The sequence below is a fragment of the Chlamydotis macqueenii genome, chromosome 2 (assembly GCF_036417535.1).
Source record: "Chlamydotis macqueenii isolate bChlMac1 chromosome 2, bChlMac1.mat, whole genome shotgun sequence".
In the NCBI taxonomy this organism is placed as follows: domain Eukaryota; kingdom Metazoa; phylum Chordata; class Aves; order Otidiformes; family Otididae; genus Chlamydotis; species Chlamydotis macqueenii.
In genome coordinates, this window is record NC_141557.1 from 50,468,242 (window position 1) to 50,484,109 (window position 15,868).

The following is a 15,868-nucleotide window of genomic DNA, read 5'->3' on the forward strand; positions in this document are numbered from 1 at the left end:
GTGCTACAGTAAATTGACTCTTTACTTATTACAAGATTGCATACAGAGGAGATACAGCAGAGCTAACGAGATTGTGCATATATATGGGTTACATTAGTAATGAGAAACAGCTACGCTAATTAACTCTGCTCCCTAATGAAATTAAATTCATGCAGTAAAAGACATTTATAATAAAGTCAATAAAAAACCCAAAGTATATAACTTTCTAATTCCTTCACTATAGCAGAGTGACATAAACAATATGGAACAGTAATCATTGACAGGAGGGAAGCAGGACTTAGTGTTGGTAAGCTGAGGTTGTTCCAGTTTCCACCTAAGAAAATAATAGCTTCCTTCCCTCATCCCTTCCTCTCCCTCAGACATGCAGATTAGGAAATTAGTGAACTATTACCTTCAACTTTTTAAGTTAGTTTCGGGAGAAAGTCTTGATACCTTAATTTGCACATCTAAATTCCTTAAAAGCAATGGAAGCTCAAAATGTAAGGTTCAGTAGAAGACAGAAAGCAGCATTTTTTTCCCACTGAGCTCAAAATTATTTTCATTATTGAGACAATGATGACAAGGGCTGTTGACACTTCCATTTTGCCCTGTAACGTTTCAGTCAACTTGCTTTCTGGTCCATCTAGGAGACAGTCACATCGTCTCAATTGTTGCCAGTTGGATGTTGACTTGGCCATACCTACTCATCTCAGGTGTCAATCCATGTCGTTCCACCTGGCCATCCTGGTCTGTCCATGCTCCTTCATAGTGCTAGTGAAAACAAAGGTCAGTTTTGGAGTCTGAGGTAGCTAGAGGTTTCCCATTGGTCACGGACTCTAGTGGCAAGAAGCTATGTGTCTGTATAGTCTGTGTGGGTGGAGGCTTCTGAGGTTGTGGATGAATTTAATTTCATGGAGAACCAGGTGCAGACTTTGTTGCACCCTCAGCTCCAGTGGCAGTACTGGTGGGGTCCTCTGGAGCTTCACAGGCTGTGAGGACAGGTGATGCAGCAGGGATGGTCAGCAGAGAAACCAGGTCCTCCTTAGTCATTAGGCAGTTGATTATATCCAATGGAAGACAGGTTGAGGTGAGCCCACACCTGCTCCAAACGGAGCTAAGTATGGTGCACAGTTTATTCCTGAGTGGTGAGCTGAATTTTTAGAAAACTGCAAAAAGCATATTCCTATAGACCAGTTCCACGAATTACCGTCTGCCATCCACTCCATAAGCATTTCCTTAACTCTGCTGTTCAGATGCTCTGCTAGTTCTTGGCTTTGAGAGTGTCCTGGTTTTCTATGCACCAAGCTGAGCTGAGGCCACAAATACTTTAGTTCTTGCATGACTTGAGTAATGAGTTCTGTTTCATCGTGACCCTGCAATACAACAGGGGCTTTGAAAGTGAGAAAGATGTCAAGAAGCTGTAGAGCCACCTCAGCTGCTTCTTTTTTTTTTTTTTTAATGTGAGTGGACAAGAACACAAGATTTGGTGATGCAGTTCTTACACATCTTTATCCACTTCAAGCTGCCTAGACACATGGACTGCATATTGATAAAGTCAATTTGCCCTGTGCTAAGTGCTTCTTGTTCAGAACAGATCAACAGCAAACTGTTCCAAATGGTGCCTTTTTTTTTTCTCAGCACACTATACAGAAGAATTTGAAGTGTTCAACAGCATCTCCAGAGATGTTTGCATAGTTAGATGACAAGTTTTTTGTGACATGGTCATGGCCACCAAGGCCAGCAGCCATATGTGCTTTTTTGATGATATCATATGTATCCTTGATGCTTGCGTAATATGTGGGAGATTCCTCTTGTCTGCCCACTCTTAATCAGCTTCTCAGTGTCTCCACATTGTAGAATTTCATATCTGAAATGAGGAAAATAACAAGCAGTTTATTAGCAATAGTGCTGTGTATCTAAATGAGGAAAGCAGCAATGTATATATACATTTACAGTTAAAAAAAAAACAAAACAGAAAGAGTAGGTTCTCCCTACTTACTTTGTAAGCAGATAGCATTCACGTCTGAGTTTGACTTGAGATTCTGTTTTGTCTTCTTTATTTCAGCAATAGTTGCACGACACTCTGCCTTTGGGATCATGTACTTGGAGCCTTTCTTATACTTTTTGTATAGTTACCCTCTAAATTTAACTTCAAAGTCCTGAGGCATCTTCAGGAATGATTACTTAGCAAGTAGAGAAATCCGACTCAACTCCCTCCCTTTATGAACAACTGCTCTTGCACCAATTTCTGACGTATGCTACAGTCATATTGTGAAACCAGTCATTTTGCAAAATGATTAAAATCTTCAGCCATTTCTCAAAATTACTTCCAGGTATTTTGCAAAACGACAGAAAATAGTAGGCAGGTATTATGCAAAATAGCTGCTCTGGTTTTGAACTTATTAGCTTAAAAGGCAACAGAAAGAGTTGCTTTATTTCATTTTATTTCCCAAACTGTTCAGAACCTCACAAGATATCACAGAACATACTGTATATTATCTTTTCTAAAATACAGACTCTTATGAGTCAACTTTACTTCATAAAATTTGCAGCTGTTTTTAATTTTTTGTTTCATTGGATTGATATTTGAAACATCTGACCTTCCCCACTAAAACAATAGTGACGGTCATTTTGTGCAATGCTAGAAACCATTAGACATTTCAGGTGATGGCCAAGTAAAGAATGCAGTCCAGTTCCGTAATAAAATGGCCATTACTTTCTGAAATGCCTAAACCCAGTCATTTTATGTGGCTGAAAGAGTAATTTCATGCAAATTTCCAATCTCTCTCTCTTTTCTTTTTTTTTTTTAAATAGCCACTTTCACAGTATCATCATAATATATACAGAATGTCTGCTGTTTGGGTTTAAACTTCTGAAGGCCAGTTTACCACAGAGATAGTTTTATTCTCGCAAGCTGAATTTAACTTACAAATGGCTTTTCATTACATGAAACTTCATGATGCTATTTCTAGCATATGGACACATTTAATGTCTTGAGCAGACACGGATCTAGCTGCTCCTTCTGTAGCAGAGGACAGGAGTTGGGGGTCTGTCTCCATGTATGTGGAGTTCGCACCCATTCATCTTTCTCTGCATGCAGCCCTGAGACTGGAGAAGCTTTCCTGCTGTCCAAGGTTATGATTCATGGTTGTCTCCCACAGGATTTCCCATCAATGCAGATATGATCTGTTCTGCCTTTTCTTATTTTCTGATTTCTCCTGTGCTTTTGCAGCACCTGGCTAGTGGAGTCTCTGTGTAGCCTCACATCTGCTGAGGAAGGGCATTGGGAAGACCAAGGTCTATCTGCATTTCTTACCTTGTATTCCCCCGTGTCTCTGTTAGAGATCAGTGTGTTACCACTAGTGTATGCCTCCCTGCCACAGCCACGGGCAGGCCGTTGTGTTTCTTTATAGTGTTGACCTCTAAAACACATGAGAGGCTGTAAGCCCTTTGCCATGAGTCTCCTTCACAAGCATGCAGCCCCTGCCAAGGACAAGTTAGGGTCTTGCTTCCCAGTTTCAGAAGGATTTGGAGGTCCTATCGAATTTCTGTGCTGACATCTGTCTTGCCTCTTTTGTTGGCATTGGGCATGTGGCCCTTCCTGACCATGGGCCTGCTATGGATGGGGTTGCAGTTGACAGCTGAGCCCCAATGTAGTTGTGTGTTACACTTCCCAGCCATGGGCCTGACACCATTGGCAAGACCTGGAGTCAGGTGAGCCGCAGCCACCGATGGGTGACGCACGACTCGACAAAGAAAGATGAGCAGCAGATGTAATGTTTGTGTAGACAGTTCCATAAAAAGCATGACTTCCTGCTGAATAGTATTACCAACTTAAAACATGGAATTATGACCCCCTAATTCTGCTGATTATCATCTTGACTTAGCATTAACATCATTAGCATCAATTTATATTGGGGAAAAAAGCAACTATCTAGTATTTTTTGTGATGCTATGGTGCAGGGTATTGTGAATGTGTACATTTTTACAGGAATTAAACAACTTGTGATTTTAACACATATATGAACAGGATTGGTTAAGCTATATGGTCAGGAGGTACTCTTTGTAAACATGCATTTAATTTTTTTAAAGTCTCGCCAAATTCAGATACAAAATGCTTTTCATTTACATGCATATTTGCAGGAAGGACTGCTTAACTTTTTCAGCACATAGTAATTTTTTTTTTGTTAACAACTTTATTACAGAGATGGGTTATAATATAGTGTTACAAAGGTATACAGTGCCTGCAGAACACACGCAAGGTATTTTCTTCCACCAACAATGTTGCTATATGAGGAAACAGAAATGTACCTTTTTCCATCTTCTCTCCTTCCACAAAGAAAAACTGCTTTGTCCATGTAGTTTTAAAACAAATCAGGACCAGAGCAGTTTATTGCTTTCTTAACAACACACAATTAACTGGTTGTGAGCTACACATTCAAGTTGACTCCTCCCATGTTGTGAAGGTCTCCGTAGTTCTCCAGCTACTGTTGGATCAGGCTGATAGTTGTCTTCCTCTTTACCATGATCCTTTTGGGGCAAACGCCCTCAGAGTTTTATCACAGGTCCACACACACTGCAAGATCTCACATTTCTATCTTTCCAACTTTTGGTGTTACATAGCATTACTCAGATGCTGACCTGAAAACGCTCTGTCATAATCAGACCTCCTGAGAGATATAGAAGGGCTTCAAGCAAGAAGGAAGACAGGGAAGAAAGACTACAGAAGAGATTAGATCCTTTAAAATAACCATTTTTGGTGGGACCAAAATCAACAAGCATAGAAGTAAGATTGTACAGGTACAGCAAGATCAACCAATAGACATTTGATTGCCATCTGATGAGCAAGAAATGTTGAAGGTAAAGTAGACAGAAATTGAAAGATTCAGAAGTATGAAAAGGTGGACTTCAACACTGTCATGAGGAGAGACTGTCACTGGACATTAATCATCTGAAAAGCTCTAATTTGTCAAATGATTAGAATATGATTCCACTGACTCTAGATGAAAAAATGTGACCTTATGTGGATGACAAGAAGAAAAAAGATAAATCAGCTGTTGCTGTCTTGGGTTATAGTCAAAGATTTATACTCTTTTGGAGGATAGGTGTAAAGCAGCTGAGCTATGAAAGCCTGAATGTCTTTCACAGAATTATTTTATGGATTTTTTTTCCTCTTTTCAAGTGGAATTCAATTCGATCTTCAGAGATAGCAATTCACATTGCCTCAGTGAGATATAATACCTCAAGGCGGCCTACAAGAAAGATGGGGAGAGGCTGTTCAGTAGGGCCTGTTGCGACAGGACTAGGGGTAATGGTTTTAAAATAGAGGGAGGTAGATTTCGATTGGATATTAGGAAAAGATTTTTTACAATGCGAGTTATAGAACACTGGAACAGGTTGCCCAGAGAGGTAGTGGATGCCCCATCCCTGGAAACGTTCAAGGCCAGGTTGGATGAAGCTCTGAGCAACCAGATCTAGTTGGGGATGTCCCTGTTCCTTGCAGGGGGGGTGGACTAGATGACCTTTGAAGGTCCCTTCCAAATCTAACCATTCTATGATTCTATGAATAAGCTTTTTAGCTACACCAGATTTATTAGCTTTTTCCATCCCTCCAATCCAAGCAGTAACATTTTCATTTCTTCTACTAGTACTAAACGTATAGAATTGATTTAAAGCTAAAGATACTGTGAGTAATTAGTTATAAACTTCAGAATTGCACAAAGTCAACACAGGAGAAAAACAAAATCATTGTTACTTTGGAGACCTAAAATATTTGACTTTTTAAGAGAAGACAATTGCTGTCTGAATGATCTAAATTAAATAGTTCTCTTTGTTAATTTTTTTAAAATTGAACAATTCTGTAAATAAAAATATAGACTTTCATTTGAACTTGGAATGTTCATTTCAGTAACAATGTGTCATTTTTGTTATTGTAGACATTTTCATAACGCATGAAAAAAAAAACCTCTTCTGCAGTGATACCATCTCCAAAAGGTTATTTTTGAGAAAAACTTATAAGAAATAAATATTTATTGCTAGTTGTTTTTTAAAGAGTTGGTTTAATTGTTCAGTTCATTTAGAAAGTTATACTTGTCTTTACAGTGAAAGAACAGACCTACTCAGGAGGAGTAATAGCTTCCCTGATATTTTATGAGATCTTGTGGGGAATAAATAAGAAATGTATGTGGAAAACCATATAGATCTTTCAATTAAAAAGATTTGTACCTTATTCCACAAAAACTGCTTTTCTCTTTGTGTTTCTATGTACCTTGTAAATACTCTTGAGTCTCCTCCTAGTGCCTTTGGCTTCATAAACCTTGATGTAAAAAAAGTGAGACAGAAGAGCCCGTGACCTTTCCTCCCTCTCCCGCAGGTGCATCCGCAACTCACTAGCTAACACTGTGAGGAAATCCCAGAGGTAACCTTCCAGTTTACCACCTGAGACGCTGGCAGTGGTTCACCCCATTATTTTGGGAAGCAGGTGTGTAGAGCCCTGTGCAGGTGTGCAGAGCCCTGTGCAGGTGTGCAGTGACGTTTCCAGGGCCCAGTCTGACTTGTTGAGGAGTGGGATTACCATGCCTGCCCAGCACCATGCTCTGCCAGGTCCAGGTCTGAGCACCTGCAGGAGGTTGATGCTAGCAGCAAGACAATCTGCTGCGGAGCATGCCCACCGTTTGCTTGAAGAGGCGGTTTCCACTCAGCACAAACGATAGCAAGTCCAGGCAGCTGAGGGCAGTCAGACTCAAAAATACTTCATTGTAGCTTTCTAACTGGTCAAAATCACTCACATGCTGTATGTAGTAGGCCCTAAAGAGGTGATAGGGAAGGAAGCAAACTATGATGACACAGATGAAAATCAAGTTTTTCACCTGGGCCCAGAACTCCTGGTGTGACCAGAGGGAGGAGGACAGCTTTCTTGCCACTTTTACTAGGATGAATATCTGCAGGCCCAAGAGGATACAAGTAATGCAGGCAACAGCTACAATTACGGCATAGTTCAGGGCTTTCACACTCTCCTGCTGTAGTTCTTTTTGGAACTTAAAACACGTTGTATCGTTGTATGAGCCTGAGCGTCCGTACTCAAAGTACAAGACTGGCACCACAAAGACCATGACGAAGACCCACACGGCAGTGCTTGCCGCAATGGCGTGCAGCTTCCTGTAAAACTCCACCTTGTCCTTCCATTGAAAGAAGATGAGCCACCGGATCACCAGTGTGATCACGTAGAACAGGAAGGTCAGGTACATGTGGATGTGCACCATTGCACTCACCATTTTGCAAAATGGCATCTTGAATATCCACTTCTTGTTGACATAGTAATGCAGGCGGAAGGGCACTGTGAAGAGGAGGAGGCCGTGCACAACAACTAGGTTAATTATGGCTGTAGTGGTCACGGACAGAGTGTTCATCTTGACCAGCATAAATGACATTGCGATGGACCCAATCCCACCTCCAGCAAACGCAACTGAGTAGGCAGTAATCAGTATGGCTCTCGTGGTGCCGGTGTGAGCGAAGGCAGAGAAGTCGTCACTGCTGTTCCTGCTCTCTTCAATCATGTTCCTGAAATCTTCCTTGTACATATTCTAGAAATGAAAGAATATGTAAAGACTAAGATAAAGTAGGAATGCGCAGGCCACCTGAAAAGCCAGTAGAGTTTTCCACCTGGATCTTGCTCAAGGGATAATCCTGGAATCTCACACCTGGCACAAGCTGTAATGAGTAGCTTTATCCAAACATTCCCTATCCCAGAGAAAAATGTCTGAGAAGCCTGGGCAGAGAAGGTGCTCTAGTCCTTAAGACGTTGCTAGCCCATACCCCTTAAAACAAGCATGAGTTAGTAATATGAGGGAAGAAGAGATCCTTAGAGAAATTACGTGATTGTGGTGCTTTTGAGCTCTCCATGTTATTAGTTATCTCTTTGGAGCATCTGCATGCTTTTGGAGTGGAGATCAGAGCTATTGTTTGAATTCTGCTACTCATTCATCAGTTTATTTGCAGTACAAATTTGCCATTCCCGGAGCCAGATAACAATTATATGTTGCTCTATCAAAGCTACAAATTGTACTGAGAGCTGAGTTTTGCACACATTACAGTCAACTCCTTCTTCTCCATGTACTGTTTATCTGAGTAACACCATGGATACCCAGGCTCCATGGAGATCCTGCTCAGATCCTGCCAGACTGAGTAGTGTGGGCAGTGCTGCTCTAGTGCGTAAGGCCATTTCACATCTAATATGTGGTAACTGGGTGTTACAAAATGGGCTTTTAGAAAACATTAGGAAAGGACATCCTGTGTTAGTGCAAATAAGTCTGCCTGGCCCAAGCTGAGGCTAGAGGAAAGTTAATGGCAAGTTTAATAAGTATGTTATACATTTTTAATATATTACTATTTCAAAGAGAGATTAAATACAGAACCATAGAATGGTTAGGCTTGGAAGGGACCTTTAAAGGCCATCTAGTCCAACCTCCCTGCAAGGAGCAGGGACATCTCCAACCAAATCAGGTTGCTCAGAGCTGCGTCCAACCTGGCCTTGAATGCTTCCAGGGAACCATTCCACCTCTCTGGGCAACCTGTTCCAGTGTGGAACCAGGCGGTTTTATCCTAATTGAGTTTTTGCAATTTTTCTTTTAAAACTGCAGTGTTGTTTACTTCACAAAGTAATTCCTCTATCTCTTTTTACGACTGGTGTTTCAGCTTATTTTCATTTTTAGGTAGTACATACTGACAAAAGTGGGGAGGGGAAAAAGCTCTTTAGCAGTTCTCTCTTTTGTGGAAAAGAAAAAATACCTGTAACAGTTTTATAAACTGGTTTTGCTCACAGTGGGGAATGAATATCTATGATGCATCTCAGATGTTTTTTGTTGTTTCTTAGCAATATTTCTAAGCATTCATCCATTGAGTAATCAAGATCTCTTTATACATTGAAAAGTCAGTTATTTTCCAGCTGTCCCAATGCATCTAAGACTCCAGATATTTCATTGTAAAAAAAAAATAAATATAACTGCCATATATCAAATGGATGTGTTGGTTGCTGGGACTTCCTGAACTTTTCTGTTTGAAACTGCATTTCAAAGTTATGTGGACAACTAATTCCAGTGTATTATGAGAAGTAAGAGGGGTTTCAATGAAAGAGCTTTTTCTCAAAGGTGCTGCTGATTGGCAGCTCTTGCATCAGAAACGATGCAAGTTCCTTCCAGTTCTGTTCTTGTTTCTGAGATGTTGTGTTTCAGCCTTACAACTATGCAAGCCAGAAGGGATTAGCAATAGCTGTTCATCAGTTTCTCCAAGTTGTTAAGCTTTAATTCTAAAATATGTCTCCAAGAAGTGACATTATCGGACTGTTTTAATTTAAAATGTATATTTAAAGTTTTAAAAATGCCACAGCCCTAAATGCAACACACCGGAAATGCGGGTTGGTGTGAGCAGCCCCAGCACCATGGCTGCACTTGGAGAGGAAGAACTCCAGCCCGGCAGTGAAACATGAACTGAAGGCAGTAAAGAAAAGCTAAGCAGAAGTCAGATAACTGATATTTTCCTCAGACATTCCTATTGAGGGGACAGCGAGAGATCTATTTCTGTCTGCAAATAAGCAGCTGAGACATGGAAATGCAGGTTTCTGCAGAATTTTGCAGTCATTGTTAAATCCCTTCATTCTGCAGGAAATCTCATTTTCATTAGCCTTAAAAAAAAAAAAAAATCTACCAGCAGCTATGATATGAGATTATCAGCTCCCCAGTACTACAGGCATCCCACTGAAATATCATTGCGTGATGAATACAGAGTATTGCATGACATGGTGCATGTTTCACAGAGGAAATGCTGCTTTCTGGTGAAATGAGGTTTCCTATTGTGCTGACATTCACATAGCTATAACCTACTGACCTGAAATACAGCTAACAAATCCTTTGGCCAGAATTTAACAGGAGGCACATGGAACGAAAATGAATGTAAGTCTTACAAGAGATTGATTAATTATATAACATAAGGCTATCTACTGAGCCTCACGGGAAACATGAGCTATAGAAGTCTCCAAGAGCCAGAAAATATCCCACAGCAGAGGAGGAACGACAAGAGACCACTAAGAGTAGTGTCAAGCTACTTAAGAAATAGTCTTCCCTCATGCTGCTTAGCCAGCTGTAACAGCATTGCTTCAGTACTGACTCCAGCTTGCTTAAAACTAGCTTTTTAAATTATCTTATCATTACCTTGCATTTTACAACGTGGCTGTACCCTGGTCACAGAGTTACAGTTCAGTCTCATCCCTTTATTTCCTTCCCACACACCCTCTGGCCCCAAATAATATCTGAAGCACCAAGGAACTCCTTCAGGATAGTACCTTGCCTCACCCAGGCGGCTTCTCTTCATGCACACGGCTGTTAGCTCTTGCCATCTGTAAGAATGGAAGGAGCGTGGAGAGGACTTACCTCACTGCACACCCAAAGGCAGACAGTTTCCCCTTGGGGAGGTGTTCTTGTTTCTGTGCCTTCCTACCCGCTCTAGCTACTGCCAGTTTAGTGATATTGCTCAAGTTCTGGAGTAAAGCTTGGTCTTCCTCTGTGTTAAGCCTCTCATCACTTGGCTAAACTTCTGCCGGATATGTGCTTTGAACAGGCACGAGGCAATGATGGGCAACCACTTCATTTGAATGCCAGAGTGGTTAAAGAGAGACCTGCTGGTCCCAAGGGCTTGGGGACAACTGCCAAAACAGCTGTGTTTTAGTTTGACAAAGGAAGTAGATACTGGGTCCTTCCAGAAATATGATTAGTAAAAAGATTCTTATGCATTCAAGATTCATCAGTTATCAGTGTGGATAAGACCATCACAGGCATTTCCTGTGACCTTCTGCATAGCACAGTCCATGGGATTTCCCTGGACTGCTCTCTTCAGGTCAGCACATGTAATTTATGAAAATGATTCAGGCCCTGCTAAAATTCTCCCAGTAAAAGAATATTCATTCCAACCTTCAAGAACTTGTTTCTGTTTTACCTTACTGTTAATTATCCTACTGTTTAAAAAAAAAAAAGTTAACCATATTTCTAGACACAATTTGTACAACCTCAGCTTCGAGGCATAGTAAGTGCTTCTCGTTTTGCCTTCAGATTTAAAAACCCTTTGTCAAATTTTGGCTTTCTCTACAGATACCTGGAGATAAGTAGAGATAAGAGACAGAAGATACTTATTTTCTCTTCATCCCAGTGGTACTTGTGGCTCCTCAATGAAATGCCTCCATTAGCATTGTGCTCCTATTCGGTTGTTAGATTAACAATTTGGAATTTGGAAGTGGTGAAATGCATGTTGCTAGTTTGCACCTGACTTAGTAATCCAGACCAGCCTTCACTGGCTTTTTCCCTTCATTGCTTACTATCTTCCCAGTGAAGTTCATCAGTCATCATTATGTTACATCAACATTATATCAATTTATTAAAAAAAAAAAAAGGCATTTGGCCAAAACAATGACACTTACCATCTCAGTCAGCTCTGCTCTCCGTATTACAAGTGTTTGCAAAAGTTATCCCCCAATATACATCTACTGAGGGACTGGCAGGCTTCACACAGATTTTCATGTGTTCCAACAGCTGGGTTCTACAGAAGAAGAATTTGCAGCCTGCACACATGCAACTGAGAAGTTTCATTTCAATTTAGAGGGGAAGAAAGTCCAATTCAAATTAAAGATTTCTATTTTTAGCAGACTTAATAAAACAGAAAAATGAGTGTTTGTCAGAACTGACATTTCTGCATTGAACTAGACTAGGTTGGAGGCAGTACAAAAGACAAATATTAGAATCATAGAATCATAGAATAGTTTGGGTTGGAAGGGACCTTCAAAGGTCATCTAGTTCAACCCTCCCTGCCAGGAGCAGGGACATCTCCAACCAGATCGGGTTGCTCAGAGCCTCACCCAACCTAGCCTTGAATGTTTCCAGGGATGGGGCATCCATCACCTCTCTGGGGAACCTGTTCCAGTGTTTTACAACCCTCAGTGTAAACATTTTTTTCCTAATATCTAATCTGAATCTACCTCTCTCTATTTTAAAACCATTACCCCTCATCCTATCACAACAGGCCCTGCTAAAGAGTTTCTCCCCGTCCTTCCTGTAGGCCCGCCCCTCTTAGGTACTGAAAGATTGCTAAAAGGTCTCCCCAGAGCCTTCTTTTCTCCAGGCTGAACAGCCCCAACTCTCTCAGCCTGTCTTCATAGGAGAGGTGCTCCAGCCCTCTTATCATCTTCATGGCCCTCCTCTGGACTCGCTCCAACTGGTCCATGTCCTTCTTGTGTTGGGGGCTTTAGAGCTGAACGCAGTACTGCAGGTGGGGTCTCACGAAAGCAGAGTAGAGGGCCAGAATCACCTCCCTCGACTGCTGGTCATGCTGCTTTTGATGCAGCCCAGGATGTGGTTGGCTTTCTGGGCTGCAAATGCACATTGCTGGCTCATGTTGAGCTTCTCATCTACCATCACTCCCAAGTCCTTCTCCTCAGGGCTGCTCTCAATCCATTCTCTGCCCAGCCTGTATCTGTGCCTGGGATTGCATCAATCCATGTGCAGGGCCTTGCACTTGGCCTGGTTGAACTTCATGAGGTTGGCACAGGCCCACCTCTCCATCCTGTCAAGGTCCCTCTGGATGGAACCCCTCCCCTCCAGCGTGTCGATAGCACCACACAGCTTGGTGTCATCAGCCAGTTTGCTGAGGGTGCACTCTATCCCACTGTTCATGTCGCTAACAAAGATGTCAGAATTCTCAAATTGTGAGGATATTAAATTTTATGGTTTTCCTATTGGTGCACGTGGAAAACGGCATCAGGGCAACTATGAATTACTAACTTAATTGGGACTCTCCTCCTCCCAACCGGAAAAGGTAGCTTGACAAATGTCAAATTGAGGGCTATTTACTTCTGTAGATATCATGCATATATTTATGAGTAAACCTAGAAGCGTCATGAGATCATGATTGTAACGGTATTTAATGAATTGGGAATAAAATTATTTATTTTCTATTTATTAATAGGAATGAGGGCGTGGGGAAAAGGCCCCGGAGGCAACTTCGACATAATGTTAACATCCTGGTACGATGATCTAAAACGCGATCTATTAGTGGGTGAACTGAAAAATACATATATATATTATTATATTGCAAATTTTTACTTTTCTCTGAAATGTGTTAATTTCTCAAAAATTCTCTGACAAAGACAAGGCTGGTCCCAATACCAACTGCTGAGAAATGCCACTTGTCACCAGTCTCCACTTGGACATCGAGCCATTGACCACAACTTTTCTCTAGTTCTAAACTGGATATTGTGCGGGACAGTGTCAAATGCTTTGCACAAGTCCAGGTAGATGATGTCAGTTGGTCATCCCTTGTCCACAGATGTTGTAATCCCATCATAGAAGGCCACCAAATTGGTCAGGCTCGATTTGCCCTTAGTGAAGCTGTGTTGGCTGTCACCTATCACCTCATTATTTTCCACATGCCTTAGCATGATTTCCAGGAGAATCTGCTCCATGACCTTGCCAGGCATAGAGGTGAGACTGATTGACCTGTAGTTCCCTGGGTCTTCCTTGTTCCCTTTTTTAAAAATGGAGGTTACGCTTCCCCTTTTCTAGTTAGTGGGAACTTTACCAGACTGCCACAACTTCTCAAATATGATGGACAGCAGCTTGGCAACTTCATCCACCAGTTCCCTCAGGACCCATGGATGCATCAGGTCCTGTGGACTTGTACACCTTCAGGTTCCTTAGATGTTCCCAAACCTGCTCTTCTGCTACAGTGGGCGGTTCTTCATTCTCCCAGTCCCTGCTTTTGCCTTCTGTGACTTGGGCGACGTAGTTAGAGCCCTCGCTGTTGAATACTGAGGCAAAAAAGTCATTGAGTACCTCAACCTTCTCCATGTCCTGGGTAACCAGGTCTCCCATTTCCTTCTGGAGAGGACCTACATTCTCCATGGTCTTCCTTTTCTCCCCAATGTACCTACAGAAGATTTTCTTATTGCCCTTGATGTCCCTGGCCAGATTTATTTCTGCCAGGGCTTTAGCCTTCCTTACCTGATCCCTGGCCACTCGGACAATCTCTCTGTATTCCTCCCATGCTACCTGTCCTTGCTTCCACCTTCTGTAGGCTTCCTTTCTATTTTTCAGTTTGTCCAGGAGCTCCTTGTTAATCTATGCAGGCCTCCTGGCATTTTTGCTCGACTTCCTCTTTGTTGGGATGCATCACTCCTGAGCCTGGAGGAGGTGGTCCTTAAATATCAACCAACTTTCCTGGGCTCGTCTTCCCTTCAGGGCCCTTATCCCATGGCACTTTGCCCAGCAGATCCCTGAAGAGGCCAAAGTCTGCTCTTCTGAAGTCCAGGGTAGAGAACTTGCTGCACGCCCTCTATTTAACATAAGTCTGTTTAAAATGTGCATTTGTTTCACAAACACCCTTGTTCAGCCTCAGAGATGCTTTCTGTTGAGAGCATTGTAACTGCTTTTTAATTGCTCTAATTCCATGTTGTGTTACAGTAATTTAGGCTACGTCACTAGAATAACTGCAGAATTCTCTTCATTTAAAAAAAAACACATACACCTGAAGCTTGAAGTATAAATGTCCGCTTAGAGGAAAACATTACAAATTAAAAATATGAAATATCAAATGTGTATTTACATTTAGATATTTATTTTTTTTCAAACATTTTGTGATTCTTCCAGTTCTTTCACTAGCTCATTGACTCATGTCTTGCAGGCTGTGTCATCATTATGCTGATACTTTTTAGTTTAAATCCAGTCTATTGAAGAACAAATGGGATGGAAAAACATGTTGAGTTAGTCCTCTTTTGTTCAAGATTTCTGCTGTTTTTACACAAAAATTTAAACATGGAAACTTCCTAAAAATAATTATTTACTGTCCTAGCTGCATCTTATCAAAGAGAAAAAACTTACCCTTCTGGTCTTTACAAAGATTGCATGTTATTAAACACAGACACAAAAATGGATGAAAACAAAATGAATTGCCTTTCAATTTCAGGAGGCAGTGTACAACTACAGGATAGGAATATGGAAAAGGACGAAGTAATGTTTTCCTGTACTAGGAAATTATAAATAACAATGATGAAAAAAGTTGTGCAGAAAAGGTTTAAAATATGTTCAAAATAAAACAATTAGATACTTTTTTTTTCCTAAAGCTGCAAACACTTTTTAAAAAGTATTGAAAACCAAGGCTTTTGCTTATTCTGTGTATACTTACAGATTGGACTTTATCTCCACTCTTCAGGTGTTTACTTGGCTCTTCATTTTCTGTAAGCCCTAAGAACAAAAAGAAAAACATTGATATTTTCAAGAGTCATTGCCTTACTTCCTTCTTTGAGCCTACAATGAAGCAACAACTATGAGCCTCAGCTATGTGAGGGCAGGGCTGCCCATATGCACAAAATTTCCAGAAGATTTTTAGTTGTATGACATGATCCCCTAATTTGCAGCTATTTCTTAGCCATAGAAGTCTTCAAAGCCTCTCATTTATGAACAGTTACGTTCTTCTACTGTCTAAAATGATCAAATCTACACAGAGATGTAAACCTCACAGATCACAAAGACACTTGTTTGGAAAGGTTATTCCCCAGAGTGGAAGGGATAATTTGAAACAGTGTTTTGAGAAAATAGGGTAGGACAGGAGCAAAATATTATCTATATTGTAACTGACTAAGTGTGGGTTTGGACATGGTTAGAGGATAGACATCAAAGTGCAAGGAATGAAACAAAGCTCACCCTAAAGCCCAGCACTGTGTCTCAGCCCTGCTTTCTGCCAAGATTGTAGCTCAGCATCTGGATCTGGGACTCAGTGCCATTGCAACCCCTCTACAGTGCTAGCAAAATGAAACTGAGATATTTTATTAAAAAAACACTAGCCATGTCAGTAT

General features: G+C 41.1%; 1 protein-coding gene across 1 annotated transcript; it reads right to left on the bottom strand.

The window, feature by feature from the left end:
• Window positions 1–6,614: 6,614 nt before the first annotated feature.
• On the bottom strand, window positions 6,615–15,298 carry LOC104486379 (putative G protein-coupled receptor 141). The gene is made up of 2 exons (XM_086742387.1): window positions 15,278–15,298; window positions 6,615–7,562 (listed from the first exon to the last, which is right to left on the bottom strand). The coding sequence occupies exons 1-2, from the start codon at window positions 15,296–15,298 to the stop codon at window positions 6,615–6,617; spliced, it is 969 nt and encodes a 322-aa protein (XP_086598513.1).
• Between the last annotated feature and the right edge of the window lie 570 nt (window positions 15,299–15,868).